The sequence below is a fragment of the Choloepus didactylus genome (assembly GCF_015220235.1).
Source record: "Choloepus didactylus isolate mChoDid1 chromosome 11 unlocalized genomic scaffold, mChoDid1.pri SUPER_11_unloc1, whole genome shotgun sequence".
Lineage (NCBI taxonomy): Eukaryota > Metazoa > Chordata > Mammalia > Pilosa > Megalonychidae > Choloepus > Choloepus didactylus.
Window position 1 is genome coordinate 4,704,294 of NW_023637577.1, and position 18,127 is coordinate 4,722,420.

Here is an 18,127-nt window from a genome sequence, read left to right on the forward strand (position 1 = left end):
GAGAGGAGGCGTCTTCGGAGTTGACAGTTGTGGAAGGCTTTTCCAAGGTGGTGACGTTTAAGCCGAGGCCCACCTGGGCTGCCACAGGAAACAGGAAAGTGAATGTCTTTGGCCAAAGGAATCTGGTGCCTTTGGGGAACTGAGGGGAGAAGGGGGAGCAGGAGCATGGTGGTACAGGGTTGGTGAGTGATGAGAAGTAGACATGCTGGAAAGCTGCTCCGGGAGTTTGGATTTTATTCCAAGTGCAGTAGGAAGGCCGGGGAATGAGGTGGGCATTTTCGTTTTGTTTTGTTTTTTTTAATTCAATTTTATTGAGACATATTTACATAACATACAATCATCCAAAGTGTACAATTAGCTGTCCACAGTATCGTCACATAGCTGCGCATCCATCCCCACAATCAATCCTTGAACATTTTCATTACTCCAAAAAATAAAACAAAAATTAAACCAAAAAAGAACATCCAAAACATCCCATTCCCCTCCTTCCCACCATTGTTCATTTACTTTTTTTTAAATACAGTTTAATTGAGATATATTCACACATCTCACAGTCACCCACAGTGTACAGTTGTTCACAGCCCCCTCACACAGTTGTGCATTCATCACCAGAATCAATTTTTGAACATTTCCAAATTCCAAAAGAAAAATGAAAGCAAAAAAGAACACCCAAAACTTTCTTCATCTAGTTTTGGTCCCCATTTTTCCACTCATCTGTCCATACACTGGATAAAGGGAGTGGGAGCCATGAGGTTTTCACAATTGCACAGTCACTCCACGTAAGTTACATAGTTACACAACTGTCTTCAAGAATCAAGGCTACTGGTGGCAGTTCAACAGCTTCAGATATTTCCCTCTAGCTATTCCAACACACTAAAAAGTGTTATCTACATAGCACATAAGAATACCCTCCAGAGTGATCTCTTGGCTCCATTTGAAATCTCTCAGCCACTGGAACCTTATTTTGTTTCATCTCTCTTCCCCCTTTTGGTCAAGATTTTCTCAATCAAGGTGGGTGTTTTTTAAAGTCTCCTGTCTGTTGGGGTGGGGTGCCTGGAAGAAGGAGACCAGTTAGGAAGCTGTGGCATTACTTTCTGTGGGAAGTGATGGTGACCTGGTTACATGAGGCTGGTGGAGACCAAAGGGAGGGAGTTGGTTTGGGTGCATTTTGGTGTCTTGGGGTGAGCAAGACGTGGTCAGCAATGGGATCAGTCTTGGACCACTACACTCTGGTTGCCACCCCCCCAGAGACCAAGGATGGTGCCGAAGGCTTGGGAATGCACTGGGCCGCTGCAGCCCCCCTCCAGCTGAGGCCATTGAAGCATGCCACCCACCCTCCTTGGGACCTCAGGGGATGCTTGGTAGCCTTCAGAGCTCTTTCTCCTAGGATCAAGGTCACACTGCATGGGTTCTGTCCAGGTCAGAGGGGGCCGTGACCCTGGGCATGTGAGCTATTCTAAGCCTCAGCTCCCTCCTCTGTAAAATATACCTTGTAAAGTTGCAGCAGTGTTCCAGGAGATCCGCTGGGAAAGCAGACAGTGGAGTTCCCAGCACAAGAAGAGCGCTCAGTAAGACCTATCAGTTTATCTTAGCCCCTTCTTCATCTCCTCTGGCTGCAGCTCCTACCAGGCTCCAGGCCCCAGGCTGCTCAGTCTAAACATAACTGAAGTGAGCCTAGAGGTGAGTGTGAAGAGGGAGCAAAGGCTGGGAGGAGAGCCAAAGACACAGGTTCCTCCAGACATTTTTAAAGTAAGGTTCATTTGTTTTTCTAAATTAGAAATACATACACGTGTCTCCAATGACATGAGAGAGCCCATGGTGGAAAGTCAGTCTCCCTGCCTCTCCTGTCCTCCAGCCACTAGGTTCTCCAACTCCGGGGCAACACTTTCCTTCTGTGATCAAGATGGTCTGTGTTTAAACAAATGGACATATACATATGCTCTTTTTTAGCACAAATGGCTGCATATTATACATATCATTCTAGGCCTTTTCTTCAACTTAACAGTATACCTCAGAAATCATCCCGTATTGGTACATATTAGTTCACACTTGCGTAGTATTCCATTTAGAGAGCTACTGTTCCAGTTTGCTAATGCTGCATGAATGCAAAATACCAGAAATGGATTGGCTTTTACAAAGGGGGTTTATGTCATTACAAAGTTACAGACTCAAGGCCATAAAGTGCCCAAGGTAAGTCATCAACAATCGGGTACCTTCACTGAAGGATGGCCATTAGTGTCCAGAAAACCTCTGTCATCTGGGAAGGCATGTGGCTGGTGTCTGCTTGCTCCCAGGTTGCATTTCAAAATGGCATTCTCCAAAATGTTGCTCTTGGGGTGTTTTGTCCTCTCTTAGCTGCAGCTCCTCTTCAAAGTGTCACTCTCAGTTGCTCCGAGCTCTTCTATCTGTGAACTCCTTTATAGGACTCCAGTGATCCAATTAACACCCATCCTGAATGGGCGGGGTAACACCTCCGTGGAAATTATCCAATCAAATGTTTCACTCACAGTTGATTGAGTCACATCTCCATGGGAACACTCAATCAAAGAATTCCAATCTAATCAACACAAATACATCTGCCCCCAAAGGATTGCGTGAAAGAACATGGTGTTTTGGGGGACATAATACATTCAAACTGGCACAGCTACCATCATTTATTTAATCAGTTCCATTTGTGTTGTGTCTAACGTTTGGCTATCTCAAACAGTTCTGAAATGAATATTCTCAGACACCTCTCCTTTTACATACAGTCAATTCTTGTTACCCACGGTAGTTTTGTGCTGTAAAGTTACCGCAAACAGTGAATTAGCAAATATGAAACCATTTCACCTAGGGGAAATACAGGGTTAGGTTCCTGCAAGCCTCTGTTCACAACACTTTTATCAACTGTGCCACTCTGAATGTATGACATCTCCCCATAATGTAATCTTGTGTGGGCAGACTTATCAGTGTTAATTAGATTGTAACTCTTTGAGTGTTTCCATGGAGATGTGCTCCACCCAACTGTGGGTGATGACTCTGATTAGATAATTTCCATGGAGGTGTTGGCCTGCCCATTCAGGGTGGGTCTGAATTAAATTACTAGAGCACTATATAAGATCAGACAGAAGGAGCAAGCAGCTACAGCCAAGAGGTATACTTTGAAGAAAGCACAGGAGCTGCAGGTAAGAAACATTTTGAAGTCGGCCGTTGGAAGCAACTCTTGCTCCGGAGAAGCTAAGAGAGGACAAATGCCCCAAGAGCAACCGAGAATGACATTTTGAAGAGGAGTTCTGGCCTAGAGAGGAATATCCTGGGAGAAAGCCATTTTGAACCCAGAACTTTGGAGCAGATGCCAGCCACGTGCCTTCCCAGCGAACAGAGGTTTTCCAGACGCCATTGGCCATCCTCCAGTGAAGGTACCTGTTTGCTGATGTGTTACCTTGGACACTTTATGGCCTTAAGACTGTAACTGTGTAACCAAATAAACCCCCTTTTATAAAAGCTAATCCGTCTCTGGTGTTTTGCATTCTGGAAGCATTAGCAAACTAGAACATCAACCAATTGTTTTCGTTTGCTGAAGCTGACGAAATACAGTAAACTAGAAATGGGTTAACTTTTACAATGGAGATTTATTAACTTACAAGTTTACAATTCTGAGGTTGTGCAAATGTCCAGATCAAGGCATCAACAGGCAATACCTGGACTCTGAAGACAGGCTGCCGGCATCCTCAGCTCCTCCGTCACATGGCAGGTCTGCTGGTCTGTCCCTTCTCTCCCAGGTTTCATTGCTTCCAGCTTCTGGCTTCAGTGGTTTCCTCTCTGTTTCTGTGTGTTTCTCTCTTTTAGCTTCTGTCTCTCCTAGTTTCTGTGTGTCCTTCTCTAAGCTTCTCTGGCTTTTCTCTCTTGGTTTCTCTGGGGCTTTTGTCTGCCAGCCTCTCTCTGTCTTTTTTCCTTTTATAAAGGACTCCAGTAAGAGGAGTAAGATCCCGAATGAGCTATGTCATATCTCAACTGAAGATCCTAGTCACCAAAAAATCCTACTTATAATGGGTCCACACCCACAGGAATGGGTTAAGTTTAAGCGCATACTTTCTGGGGTCCATAAAGCCTCCAAACCATCACACCAATCAATACATAACTTTGTTTTGTGTGTGTTTCTGTTGAAAGGCATATTATTTAATATTTAGTATTGATTTGTTAACATTGAACTCACAGCTGACAGCACTATAACTCATGCCTGAATGAAGCTGATCTAACACATATATTTTCTGCATAAGGCACTGTGCCAGTTTGGGTGTTTTATGTCCACTAAAACACCACGTTCTTTATCACAGTCTTGTGGGGGCAGACATATTAGTGTTGATTAGGTTGGAATCTTTGGATTAGGTTGTTTCCATGGAGCTGTGACCTCACCCATTCAGCCTGGTTCTTGATTAGTTTACTGGAGCCCTATAAGAGATCATTACCTTGTTTGACCTCAGATGGGAACAGGTACTGTGGGTGACTCAGATTTTTCACTGCTCTGCACATGTCCACTAATGACCCCAAAAGCACTACAAGTGTTGATTTAGGGGTTACAAATAAATGTTAGCAAGTAGGCTGTCTTAGTTTTCCAGGCTGCTATGCAAAACCACACAATAGGTTGGCTCAAACAACAAGCATTTATTATCTCATGGTTTTGAAGGTTGAAAGTCTAAAATCAAAGTGTCAGCAAGGCCATGCTTTCTCCCCCAGTCTGTAGCATGCTGATGCTGGTTTGCCACCATCCTTGAGGTTCCTTGGCTTCCATCAGTGCCTTTCATCACATAGTGATGCCCTTGAGCTCCTCTGCGGCTTTCTCTGACTTCTTGCTTCTGTTTTCTTCTGCAGTCCAGTAATACAGATTAAGGTCTGCTCTGACTCAGTTGAACCCACCTAAATAGGATCTTAGAACATCTTCTTCACAAATGAGTCCATACCTTAACTGACAATACATCTTCAAAGTGTCCTGTTTACAAATGGGTCACACCCACAGGGACTTGGATTAAGATTAAGAACATGTCTTTGTCAAGGTACATACTTCAATCCTCCACAGAGATAAATTCACAAACACGGAACCCATGAATAACAAGAACTGAATGCATATATTAACATAGGTACAGAATAAATTTCTAGGAGGATAATTGCTGTGTCAACTGGCAAATGAATTTTAAATCTTAATAGGTGTGCCAGATCACCCTCTATAGAAAATGTACCCATTTATCCTCCCTCTTCCAGTGTGTTAAGTGACTGCCCTTATTTTACTTCATGCTGTAGGTCATCAGATTTTTCCATGTTTTCCAATATAATATGATTGCAGTTTTAATCTTGATTTCTCTTATTATGAATAAAGATTAGCTTTTATTTCATATGTTTACAAACTATTTACATTTTCTTTTCTGTGAGCTCTCCATATCTCTTGACAATTTTTCTATTAGGCTGTTGATATTTTTAAAACCAATTTGTAGAAGAATTTGCATATCAAAGTATCTATACTTTGTGACATAAATTAGTATTTTTTTTCCTCCAGTTTGGCTTTTTATTTCATTTACAACACTTTTCGCCTTACAGGCATTATTTTAGTTTTATATGGTTGGATCAGGCTTTTCTTTTATGGCCTCTAGATTATGAACTGATACTAGGAAAGCTTCCCCCTCTCCAAGATCATAAAGGAACTTTCCCACATTTTCCTGTAGGATTTTTAAGGATTTTCTTTTCCATATTGAAATCTTTGATCCGTTTGGAATTTATCCTGGTGTATGCTGAGGCATGGATCCAGATCTTTTTTTTTCCAGATAGCCACTCCATTTTCCCACCACCGCTGAATCTCACTGCTGAGATTGGGAGGCAGCCTGGCCACGGAGAGAGGAAAGCCATCTTTGGGATTCCAACCTGTGTCCTAAGAAGAGTGGGAAAATGAGGTTTTGATTTCAGGGTGGAAGTAGGGGTGTCCTGATTAGATGTGCATTTTAAAAACATCACTCTGGCCCCCCTTTGGAGAACTGCAGTGGAGAGGAGTCAGTGTATTTGAGGCCATCTCTGATCCCAGGCATATCGCTCTCATTTCTGTTTGATTTCAGACCCCTGGGTCACCAGCCACCTCTTTGGATAAATTCTTATGGATTTCTATATCCACAGAGAAGCCCCTTCCCACACCCTGGCCTCTTTGTTCTGTGGCCTCCCCTCACTCCAGAGGTCTTCTTGCCCAATAACGAGATCTCACTTCACACGTTCCAGTCCACTGTCTCGATTCCCCGACCCCCACAATCCTTCCATCCTACCAGGAGTCCAAATCCACAGATCCCGCCACCTCTTTGCTGTCCCTCACCCCTCGCTCCCCTCAATTCCACTGGCAGTCGCCTGCCTCTTATCCTGGGGCCCCTTTCACTCCCTGTTCCCACTCAGCGAAACTCCAACCCCGGTGAAACCCAACTCTCCACTCCCTGCTCAGCTGACGTGGCTGCAGAAAATCACACATCCATGCCGACCAGTCTCACTTTGACTTGAAAACCACAAGCCCCAGTGGGCCCTCAATGGCCCCTGGCAATCGGGCCAGTGTCCCCCCACCCATTCAGCCTCTCACACTTCCATTTGGCCTTTCTCCTCCCTCCTCAGCTCCCTAACACCTCCTCCACCATCACTGAAAGAATTGGAGCAATCAAACCACCACAGACACCCCTGCCAAAGGTCTGTTTCTTTGCTCCCCTTTGCAGAACTCCTTGAAAGCACCCACTGTCCCCAGTCCCTCTACTCCCCTCTCTCTTAAAACCTCCCCAATCAGACTTTCGCTACCATCCCTCCACTTGTCTGTGTTCTTTGTATCGCGAAATCCCACGATTGTTGCTTAGTCTCCATCCACTTTCTCCACTCAGCTTCCAGGACCTCATCTTCTTCTCCCCGACTTCTAAATGTAGATGAGTCTCCCAAGCACCCCCAGCCAAACCTGCCCCCACCCCTGCAGCCTCTCCACCACCATTGATGGCAACTCTAGCCTCTTGGTGGTTCAAGGCACAGTTGTGGTGTCTTCCTTTGACTCATCTTTCTCAACACTGCATATTCGGTCTGTCAGGAAACCCTCTTGGCTCTGCCTCAAGAGAGATCCAGAATCCGGCCACCTCTCACCACCTCCACAGCCACCATCATCTCTCCCCTGCATCACTGCAATAGCCCCCCCGATCTACCCTCACCCCCTTCCCTCATCCCCCACCCTCACACAGGGAGATCTTTTTAAAATGTAAGCCAGATATGTCCAGTCTCAACTCAAAACTCTGCAAGGGAATGTTAAAATTGGTGGCCCTGGGTATCTGGCAGGCTAGGTGTGTGTTGCAATTCTCTGTATGGGGTTTATATTATTTTCACAGCTGTCCTGTAAGTTTGAAATTATTTCAAAATAAAAAGATTAAAGGAAAGAATTAAAAAAAAAAACTGCAAAGGCTCACATCTCAGAGAAAAGACAAGGTCCTAGAAAAGGCCAATAAGCCCTACCTCATCTGTCCCCTTCGTCCTGCTGCCTCTCGAAGCCCACCTCCCACTGCTCCCCCTTTGCATGCTCTCAGCCCTCATCAGCTGCCTTGCTGTTCCTTAAACACACCAGGCACCTTAGCGTGGGTGGTCTCAGCCTGGGATGCATTTTTCCCAAAAAGCTGCATGGCCAAGCCCTACACCTCCCTCAAGCCTTTGCTCAAATGTCATCTCTGGAGGCCTCCCCTGAGCACCCCACCAAACACTCCAACCTACTCTCCAGTGCTTCCAGTCCCCCCTTCCCCTGCTCCACTGCCTCTTTTCTTCCAGAGGATGGATTCCAGAGGAACAAACAGTGGATGTACTAAGAGATTGGGGAGGGGAGTGGCGTGGGGGAATCCTCATTTTCCAGTTCATGTAGCTGGATGGGAGGTGAGGTCCTTCACCAAGACCAGGCACGACTAGGAAGAGGGCTGAGTCTATGGACAGAAGACGGGGAGTGTGGTTTTGTATGTTCATTTCTGGAATCTCTGAATTGGTCAAGGGGAAATCACTCTGGAACTCAGAGGCATGGTATGGGCTGGAGATATATACATGTAGGACTCAACTGCAGATTGTAGTGAGCATGGGTGAGAAGGAAGAAAAGAGATGCAGTGGGAAGAGGAGAGATTTGAAGAGAAGGACACCAAGACTTGAGCCTTGAGGAACTTTAGCGTGTAAGGCTGAGTTGAGGAGACCGAGTCAGCTAAAGAGACAAAGCCTCCAGGGAGGTGGGAGGAATGTGACATTTGGAAGCCAAGGGAAGAAGGTACTTTCAAGATGGAGGGCACCATCAGCAGTTGTGGGTGCTGCCAACAGGCTGAATAAAAAAAGGTTGAGACATTATCATTGGGTTTATTGCGTGGAGGCAGGTCAGTGGAGACCTTGATAGGATGGAATGACGGATGGAATCCAATTCAGAGAGAGTCACAAGGAGAGTGGAAGATGAGCAATTCAAAAAAATGGGAGCCGATGCCTCTTGTGAGCAATCTGGCTGAGAGGGAAAGAGGAAGGAGGAGGGTATGGGATGACAAGGTAAATTGTTGGTTGTTTAATAGGAGGAATTTGAGCATGTTTGAAAGCTATTGGAAAGGATCTATTTGAGAGGGGGAGCTTCACTATGACAGAGAAAGAACAATGGGTGGAGCAGGGTCCTGGGGAGGTAGAAGGGGATGGGGCAGTTCCTCTGAGCTAACTTGAGGGCCATGGAGAGGAGGACTGGGTGGGAGCAGGTGTGCATCCGACACCCAGAGGATGATAGAGTTGTCCACACAGCAGCTTCTGTTTTCTTTGTAAAATAGGAAGCCTGGCCATCAGCTGAAAGAGAGGGGTCAGCTCTATGGGACGTCCAAGTTGCCAGGACCTTGATCTGCCCCCTAGTCTAAACTTAGGGAACCCTCAGCCCCCCGTGTTACCATTTTTGGGTATTAGCACTGTTTTGGTTTGCTAATGCTGCATTTTTGCAAAACACCAGAAATGGATTGGCTTTTGTAAAGGGGGTATATTTGGTTGCACAGTTACAGTCTTAAGGCCATAAAGTGTCCAAGGTAACACATCAACAATAGGGTACCTTCACTGGAGGATGGCCAATGGCATCCGGAAAACCTCTCTTAGCTGGGAAGGCACATGGCTAGCGTCTGCTCTGGAGTTCTGCTTTCAAAATGGCTTTCTCCCAGGACGTTCCTCTCTAAGCTGCAGCTTCTCTCCAAAATGTCACTCTCAGTTGCTCTTCGGGATTTTGTCCTCTCTTAGCTTCTCTGGAGCAAAAGTCTGCTTTCAAAGCCTGTCTCCAAATTGCCTCTGTAAGCTGCAGCTCCTCTCTCAGCTCCTGCGTTCTTCAAAGTGTCCCTCTTGGCTGTAGCAAGCTCACTCCTTCTGTCTGAGTTTATATAGTGCTCTAGTAAACTAATCAAAGCCCATGCTGAATGGACAGGTCCACACCTCCATGGAGATTATCCAATCAAATGTTTCACTCACAGTTGACTGAGTCACATCTCCATGGAAACACTCAATCAAAGGAGTCCAGTCTAATCAGCGCTAACATGTCTGCCCCTACAAGATTGCATCAAAGATAATGGCATTTTGGGGGACATAATACATTCGAACTGGCACAAGCACCATCATGCTTTAGTCTTGCAAGCCAAAAATCCTTGTCCCATCTGTCTCCTTTCCCTAAATCCCACCCCTGCCCCATCCCAGCATTAAATCAATGAGCAAGTCCCAACTATCCTCTCTGACAAGTATGTCACCTCCCTCCCTCTCCATGGCAGGCTCCCTAATCTGGGCCACCATCACCTACCACTGGGACAACTGCAGCAGCATCTCCCTTCTCTCTCAGCCCCTTTCCATCACTCCTCCACCATCCTTGGAATCAAACCCTGGACCATAATGTGGAGACACATCCCTGTGCAGTGGCTGGTCCTGCCTCTCCCTAGCCCACCCTGTAACACAGCCCCAAGATCTTGGCATGTTCTGATCATCCACCTGAGCATTGCCATCTCAACAACACTCCTCCCTCCAACTTCCTGGACCCAGATAACCACCTCTCATCCATTGGACCCAGCCTGTCCTCCCTTTTGGAGACCGACCAGCCTGGGTCAGATCCCTTATTATATGCTTGGAGCTCCTTGTGATTCTCTAATCTATGTAATTGTTTTCATACATACCTGTATGTCTAGTGAAAACTCAAGCCCTAAGATTCAAAGATCAGGTCTCTTTTATTCACCACTGTATCCTATTACTTATCCCCAGTGGTACCCAGCCCACAGTTGGCAATCCATAAATACTTGTTGGCTGCCTTCCTGCCTGCTGCCTTCCTACCCCAGCCTCATTCTTCAGAGTGAGATCCAGGATCTAATGGGGAGCAGAGAAGTTACTGGCTGGCAGTGGCAGGGTTTAGTGGAAAGCATAGGAGTTTGACAGTTACGAGACCTCATCCCAGAATGAGCTCCACCTCTAACCAATGGCATGGCCTTGACAAGTCACATCTCTCCAAGCATCTGTTTTGCCACCTGTGGAATGGAGATATTAACCATATCTCTCAAAACAGATTGTTGAGAAGTTCAAATGCAATAACAGACATGAAAAATGCTTTGCAAACTGTAAAGTGAGGGCCCCTGCAGGTTTCTTGCCATCATCTTTGAGTCCTCACCTACATGAGACACATCTCAGCTTGTTGCACCAGGCCTTTCTCCAATATCCACTCATGTCTCTAGACTCGTCCCCTTTAACTTCCAGGTGCACATCCAGGCTCAGCCACACCTAACCCCAGGGTTGGGCCATGATATCTCACATATGTCTGCTCTGGCCACACACATCCTTGGGCCTTTCACAGGTTCTTCCCCAGCAAGAGAAAGGAACCAACCCCCTGGTGAACAGCAGAACTTTTGCTTCACACAGGAACAAAGTTTGATTCCTAACAGGGTTGCCAAAACTCGACACAAGCAACCAGCAAGCAGGACTCAGCCGCCTTGCAGAATGAGTGAATGAACCAGTAAATGTGGGAACTGCCATCACCCAGATGATCTGTCCTCCAAGGGCCAAGGTGGTCCCCAGGCTCTGCCAGTTGGCTTTGGGGCCAAACAATTATTTGCAAGGCTGAGACAGGAAACAGCCCATGGCGGCATCAGATCCTTGGTTGGAGGGGTGACCGATGGCTGTGCTCCCTTGGATTCTGACTGCGGCTTCTCTGCTTCTGTCTTGCAGGTCCTCCAGTAAGTGTCTTGGATTTTACTCTACGCTCCTGAAAGATAAGACATTTTGTTCTCTCTCTATAGTGCTTCCATGAAAATAATGTTCGGTTAGAGGTCTGTCCTTACAGAAAAAAAAAAAAAAAAACAGTCCCAGCTAGGGTCCGTAGTTTGTTTATTTGGTTTATTTTTAAGTAATGGACTTTTTTATTTTTGGAGCCATTTAAGGTTTATAGAAAAATTGAGCAAAACGTACAGAGAGCTCCTACATACTCCCTGAGATCCACTACCACCCCCGCCACACACACACACATTTCCCTGTATTATTAACATCTTGCATCAGTGTGATATGTTTGTTATAATTGATGAACCAGCATTGGTACATTTTTATTAATGAAAGCCCATAGTTGACAGTGGGGTTCACCATTTGTTTTGTACAGTTCTGTGGGTTTTGACAAAGGCATAGTGTTGTGTGTCTGCCATTACGGGATCACACAGAATAGTTTCACTCCAAGATTATTTTTTAAAGAAAAGTTTACCCTGCCCCCGGTCTGAAGTCACCCTCCATGCTGAGATGTTGTGGCACAGCCATGGTCTTTTAAAGCCATAGATGAACATAAGCACAGATTTCTATGGGCTTGTCTTGCTCCCGTAAAGCACTCTGCAACCATTTTCCTTCCACGAGAGCTGGCTCAAGCCTGGCTGCCCTTCACTAAATCCTTGGCTCAACTTGGCATGTAGAAATCCAAGCACCATGTCCACGTTTTTTAAAGGCCACAGTATTGATATTTGCAAACGTTCTCTCTCACTCGCTTGTCAGAACTGCTCTGACATCAGGCAGAGTAAGTTGGGCTTGATCACTGGGTGCCGGGGTTCGTTTTTCTGGGTTGCCAAAGAATTTTCTACTCCCTGATTGAACAGCTCAGCCCTTGCAAGAACAGCCAGCTGGGGAGGGTGTTCAGAAGGTTGCAGAACTAAGACACTTCGGAGAAGGGCATGGGGTGTGGGGAGGGCGGGATTGCTTCCCTGAACTTCCATTGGCTGGCCCCCGAGGTCACCTCGAATATGGGGAATTGTCAGCAACCCTCAAAATCACATTCATTCTCCAAGGCACGGGATGCATCTGGCTTTGATTCGTCTTGGCAACCTTTCCGAGCCTGATGAATCCTGACGAATCAATTCAAGAAGCAATTGACAGTCAGCTTGAGCCAAAACTAACCTTCCAAAGGAATTCTTTTCTGATGAGCAGTTTTATTTTTGACTCCCACTTCACGTGATGCATTTCTTGATGGGCACCCCTCAGAATCCGGGCTTCCCAGTGTACGGGGCTCCGCATCGAGCCGGAATGCCAGCCAACAAAACCCTGCCAATTCATTGGCCACCGCCAGTTTTTCACTGTTCAGTTATTCCTGGCTTCACGTGGAAGCTAGCTTGTGTGAACTCGCTGAAGTGTGCAATGTGTTGTTGTTGTTTTCTTATTTGGCTGTTAAAATAGTAAATGCATTACACAAATGCAGAATTCTCAAGCTGCAACCTGCACGTGCCACGAGGGAGGGAGGTGGCTGCGTCACCGCTCCGAGCAGGCAGTTGCATCTGGTAGAAATAGAAACGTGGTCCCTTATCGTGGTTCACATGGTTCCAGTGACACCAGGAGGAAACGAGCCTCTGCTCTGTGTATGCCCCTGAGCAGACCTTGATTTAAGAGCCTTTTCTGTTCCTGGTTTGGGGTCGTGGTGGCTGTGACACTGCCATCTGGAGTCCTGTGTTCGCACATAGTCTTTGCCATACACCCTGGCTGACGTGGGTAGGACATCCGTGGGAGTGTGCCCTCATGGCTCTAACCGGCCTTGGGAGACGGGGAAAGGGCAGTGTTTCCCCCCCCACCCCAACCTCGGAGCCCTCATGCCCTCCCTGTCTGGAGTGAGTTTTTAGATCCCAGCAGCCTCTGCTGCAGACCAAGCAGAACTTAGTGGGGTCAGGGGGTGAGGGAGGGATCTGGGCATTTGATTGGGTCCTAAGTGTTGCCATATGGTTTTCTGCTGAAAGTCTGATTATTAATGATGTATTAATTACCACAGGGGCAATCAGGACGAGATGGCTACCCGGTAATTGGCCCTTTATTTCTTTATTTTTTTTTTTGCTCTGTCTCTTTCTCTCACGCCGATTTTCTTCCCCTGAGCCTTTACTTAACTCTGTGCTCCTCTCTTCCTCCAAGTAGAAATGCTCTCTCCGTGGAGGGGGTCCGTGTCCACTCTGCAGAGAGAACATGGGACATGCAGTCTGCAGGGCCCAGACTTGGCAGGAGCTGTCTCCAGCCCCAGCTACCCCGGAGGCAAAGCAGAGAGGCTTCAAAAAGGGATCTCGTGAGCGCTTGAATCCACCAAACAGTGCTTCTTCCAGCCCAGCAAGTTAAACCCGAACCCTGGGCTGTGAAATGACCTCTCTCCGGGACAGGCTGGGCCTCCAGCCTCTCCCTTGTGCGCAGGGAAGCTCCGCGCCACCCACTGCATCACGTCCCTGGGAAAGGGAGACGGGCTGGACCCAGCCTGTCTTTTGGAGCAGGAGGTGGTAGGAATCACTTCTCATATCTTTTACAATTATACCTGAAAGTCAGCTTATACCTGGAAAAAATGTCCCCAGCCCCAGCTGAGCGGGCTCCACATCAGAAGCAAGACGACATGTGTGACTTTGGCAGCATCTAGAAGTCCCAAGGCATCAGAAAGTGTGGGGGCGGTTAATCAGTGGAATGGGGGCACAGCCGGACTGTCATACTGGGGGACAGATTTGTTCTATGACTCCTCCATGTGGGACAATGCTGGGAGGGGAAAGTGAGTGGGTTCAGAAGCCTTTCCAGTGACCAGATCTGTCCAGAATCGGGGTGGGCTGGTGATGGAGAAGGGTCTGGAAAAAAAAAAAACAGCCCTGAGCGTCGGGGAGACCCAGGCTCCCAGGCTTGCATTCCAACTCTGCTGCCTCCTCTGGGTGACCTTGGGGGAGACACTCACCCTCTCTGAGCCTCAGTCTTCTCCAGTGTAAAATGGGATGAGCAGTTGAGATTAAATGAGACTGAGGAGGTGACAGCTGCACATAAAGCCCAAAATGCATGACAAGCCGGCCCTCTGAAACTCCGTGGAAACTTTTGGGGGTGGGTGGGCATTTACCTCCTTCCCAGAGCTGCCCCATGCTGGCCCAGAGGAGAGTTTGGGGTCTTTGTGAATCGAGGCAACTCCCCAAGTAGCAGGCAGCAGGTTGTCTGCAGACAGAGGACCCTGGAGCACAGTGAGGTAGGAATGAAATGTGAAATCCAGCTACGGTTTACCTTCAGCCCCCACCCGAGCACACGGGCCCTACCACAGTCCCTGGCAACTTCTCCTGCCAAGGGAGGAGACCCCCTCACAGTTCCTGGATGTGGCAGGGAGACCCTTTGGGCCTCAATGGTTGCGGAACCACAGGCTTTCACAGGGCTATTTTCAGCCTCACCTACTGGGAAGGACTATCTGCTTGACCAGTTTGGAAGGGCTGGAAACTTTCTGACAGAACCATTCCAAGTTGCCCCAATTCACTTTGACCCTCCAGGGTGACGTGGGAGGGAGTTTCTTCCCCTCTGCCCCCATCATTTTTCCCTCTGAACAAATGGTGACTCAGGAGCCCTTTCCCTCTGGCTGCAAGCATCGGAGAGGACCTGGGCTGATTGATGGTAGAAGTCATTTTTCCTGGGCTGGGGGACAAGGGGCTTGTCCCCAGCTGCTTCAGACCCACTGGCAGGGGCTCTCCCTCCCACAGAGGCCTCTTCTCCAGCCTCGGCCACCAACTGTGACATTCCTCCCAGGACCCAGGTGAGGGCTTGGCCGGTTGGATGGATGGATAACAAACAAGCAGGAGCTGGAGAGCTTGGATTTGAATCCCACGTGTGCCACTTCCACTTCACACCCTCGAGGCTCAGTTTCCTCATCTGTAAAATGGGGATCTAATGGCATTTTCCTCGGAGAGTTGTGGTTTGGGTGGTGGCTGTTTTCCTGGGGCCATTGCAGAGCTATTGGGGAATTAAGTGTGAGGCCCTGTGTGTGAGATGTTGCACTCCAAGCCTGGCCTAGAGAAAGGAGCCCTTGAGTATTGAGATGGGGGAAACTGAGGACTGGATATGCATAAAACCCAAACTTCTCCTGGACATGAGGATGGGAGGTCTCTGGGAAAGAAGGGGTTCAAGGCCCAGCAAACCCTCCTCACTTCCTGTTCTCAGGCTGCTCTGGCAGCCAGTGCCCCTTTTTCTCCAAACGCCACATCACTGGGAAGCCCTGAGCCAGCTAGGGGTGAGAGGACCCTGTAAAAATCTCCGAGAATCTCAACAAAATTGAATTAAAAAAAAAAAACAATCTCCAAGAAGCTGATTTCACTGCCCGCGATTTCCCAGAGGCCAGTTAGTCCCTTTTCCTGAGGCATCCGGCCCCAGCTTGCCAGCAGACCTCATTTCCTCAAGATCGGGGTGTCTTGCCTGGCTGGGCTGGCCTGTGGTGGGGTTCAGGGCATGATGTGGCCGGCGCTTGGAGCAAGCTGCTTGCCCAGCTGTGAGCCTCCGAGCACCCTCATCCTGTTCCTGCCACTGGGCTGTCCCTGGCGTGAGACACACACGGTGGAAGCAACACCCTGCTTGGTTTCCAGAGATGGGGAAAGGGCTTCCATGGGGGCAGGGGGCCCATGCGTTTGGAGCTGAACTTCAGATCTCTTGACCTTTGGCATGCAAGTGAGCTGTTCCAGGCTTGCAGCCGGGGATTTATTTACAAATGGCTCCATATAGTTATCTCCGAAGTCAGGGCCACTGCCTTCCGTCTAAGGGGCTAGGCCACCATCAGAGGCATCTCATGTGGAAGATAGCACCGTGGGTTTTGAATTGGTCAGCCCCAAATCCAAATCCTGGCTTAGCTGTGTGGACTCGGGCAAGCTCTTGCATCTCTCAGAACCTGGGGGTACTCAACAGAGTTGGAGGTCCATCCAAATGAGATAAAGCACTGAGAAACCATCTTCAAGTTCATTGTGCAGCAGCCACTCAATAAATACCATTTGTTCTCTCCATCGCCGAAAGCCTCTAGCCAAAACAGACAGGCTCAAAAAAAAAAAATAATTCTAACTTCTACTCGACCTACATTCGGAGTATTTGGAAAGGAAGAAGGCTTTGAGAATGGTCAATTTTAGGAAAAGATTCTTTTCTGAAAAAGATTCTTTTCTGCAGCTTCGTAATGTTCAGAATCAGCCTCAGAGAGGCTTTTTTAATTTGTGCCAAAAACATATCACTCCTTACTTTTTTTAAACCTGTTTTTTTCCACTTACTATATTGTGAGGTTTTCCACATCATTAAAAATTCTTATAGAATATAGTTGTCAAGGGCTACATATTATTGGATCATATGTCTATTGTATTTAACCAGTCTCCAAATTATATTACTTATATAATTTTTTACTATTACTTAATATCCTGGGAATATATTTAAGTTTATTTCCATGATTATCTCCTTAGAATAAATGTCTAGAAGTCAAATTGCTGGACCAAAGGGTTTGCACATGTTGGAGGCTTTTGATGTGTATTACCAAATTGCCCTTGAGGAGATGGTCCTAATTTACATTCCCACCAACAGCATATGAATGCTGTATGTTTCCCCAAAGCCTGGCCAACTGTGGATATTATCATACTTTTAAATCTCTGCCAATATGAGAAGTTAAAAAATACATGTGTACATGTGTGTGTATCTTGTTTTAATTTGGGGTGTGTTTTAATTACTAGTCAGAGATTAAACTGAAGTTTCGATAAGGTTTGTGCAATACCGACTGCCACCTGGTGGTAGGGGCTTGGAATTGCAAGTAAAGGTTTTAAAGAGGAAATCACCAGCCTTGGAGGTACTTTAGATCCCAGTTTATCCAGGGACAGCAGACATCATGGGATCAGCAGCATAGGGGAAATTCTGAGCCTCAGAACATTGGGGTTCAAAAGTGAGACCTGCAGAGGAGCCCTGGGCACTGCATTCTTGCATTTTTATGTAGTAATCATTTTTATTTAGAAAAACTAGTTTTACCAGCTCATAAATAGGAGGCTTGGCTCTTTCCAACAAACCTGGCTGGGGTGTCATGCCCGGTGCTGGGAACTGGGGTAGCACAAAGATGGATCTGATCTAGTCCTGGTCTTTGGGGAGCTGTGGAGGAGGGAAACCTACACAGCCAATTTGTGATTAGGGGTTCAGTGTAGTCTTCCCAGAAGGTCAGGGTTATCACACCCCCTTTTTCTCCTCTCCCAACTGTGGCTTCTCTGTAAGACAAAATGACTCATTGTGTCATGCAGCACACAATCTTACCTACACCTTGAATTTTATAGAGAACATTAGAATTTCTCATCACCTCCTCTTCAAAGCATCAAAAATCCTTACTTTTCCTCTTCTGCGATGTTTTGACTTTCTTGATTCTTAATGCAGCGCTTTAATGACATTGGGGTTTATATGATACCTTCAGAATGCAATTTAAACATTTCTTGAAGGATGTGTTTGGAGTGACATCTTCCAGGGCTTAAGATTTCTGTGCATTTGAAAATACAAGAAGAGTGTTAGGTCATAAGTGAGGCCAGAGACACAGAGAGATGACAAAACCCAGGGAGTGCCTGGGTGCAGAGGCCCTGGGGTGGGGGTCCTGCCCCCTTGGAACTACCCATTGGTCCTTGACTCCATGCCAGATGCTTTCCTGGGTCTTTGGACCAGCACTGAACAAGGGACACAAGGCCTCTTCTCTGTGTGGGGAGAGAAACAAGTAGATTAAGAAACCAACGTGATAGCATCAGGTAGCAAAATGCACTAGAAAGAACATAAAGCAGGGTGATGTGATTGAGAGTGATAGCTGGGTGGATGGAGGTGTATCATTTGGATTAAATAATCAGAAGGCTCTCGGGGAAGAGGATGTTCG

General features: G+C 47.1%; 1 protein-coding gene across 3 annotated transcripts in view; it reads left to right on the plus strand.

Annotated features, from left to right (window-relative positions):
* COL23A1 (collagen type XXIII alpha 1 chain) overlaps window positions 1-18,127 on the plus strand; it is a 389,555-nt gene that overhangs the window by 329,775 nt on the left and 41,653 nt on the right. For all 3 annotated transcript variants that reach the window (XR_005214814.1, XM_037823084.1, XM_037823085.1), the window contains exons 4-5: window positions 11,206-11,213; window positions 13,268-13,294. Coding sequence is in view for 2 of the 3 variants with exons in the window: in XM_037823084.1 (XP_037679012.1) it covers window positions 11,206-11,213; window positions 13,268-13,294 (35 nt within the window). In the remaining variant the exon portion in view is untranslated. The remainder of the gene's footprint in view (window positions 1-11,205; window positions 11,214-13,267; window positions 13,295-18,127) is intronic.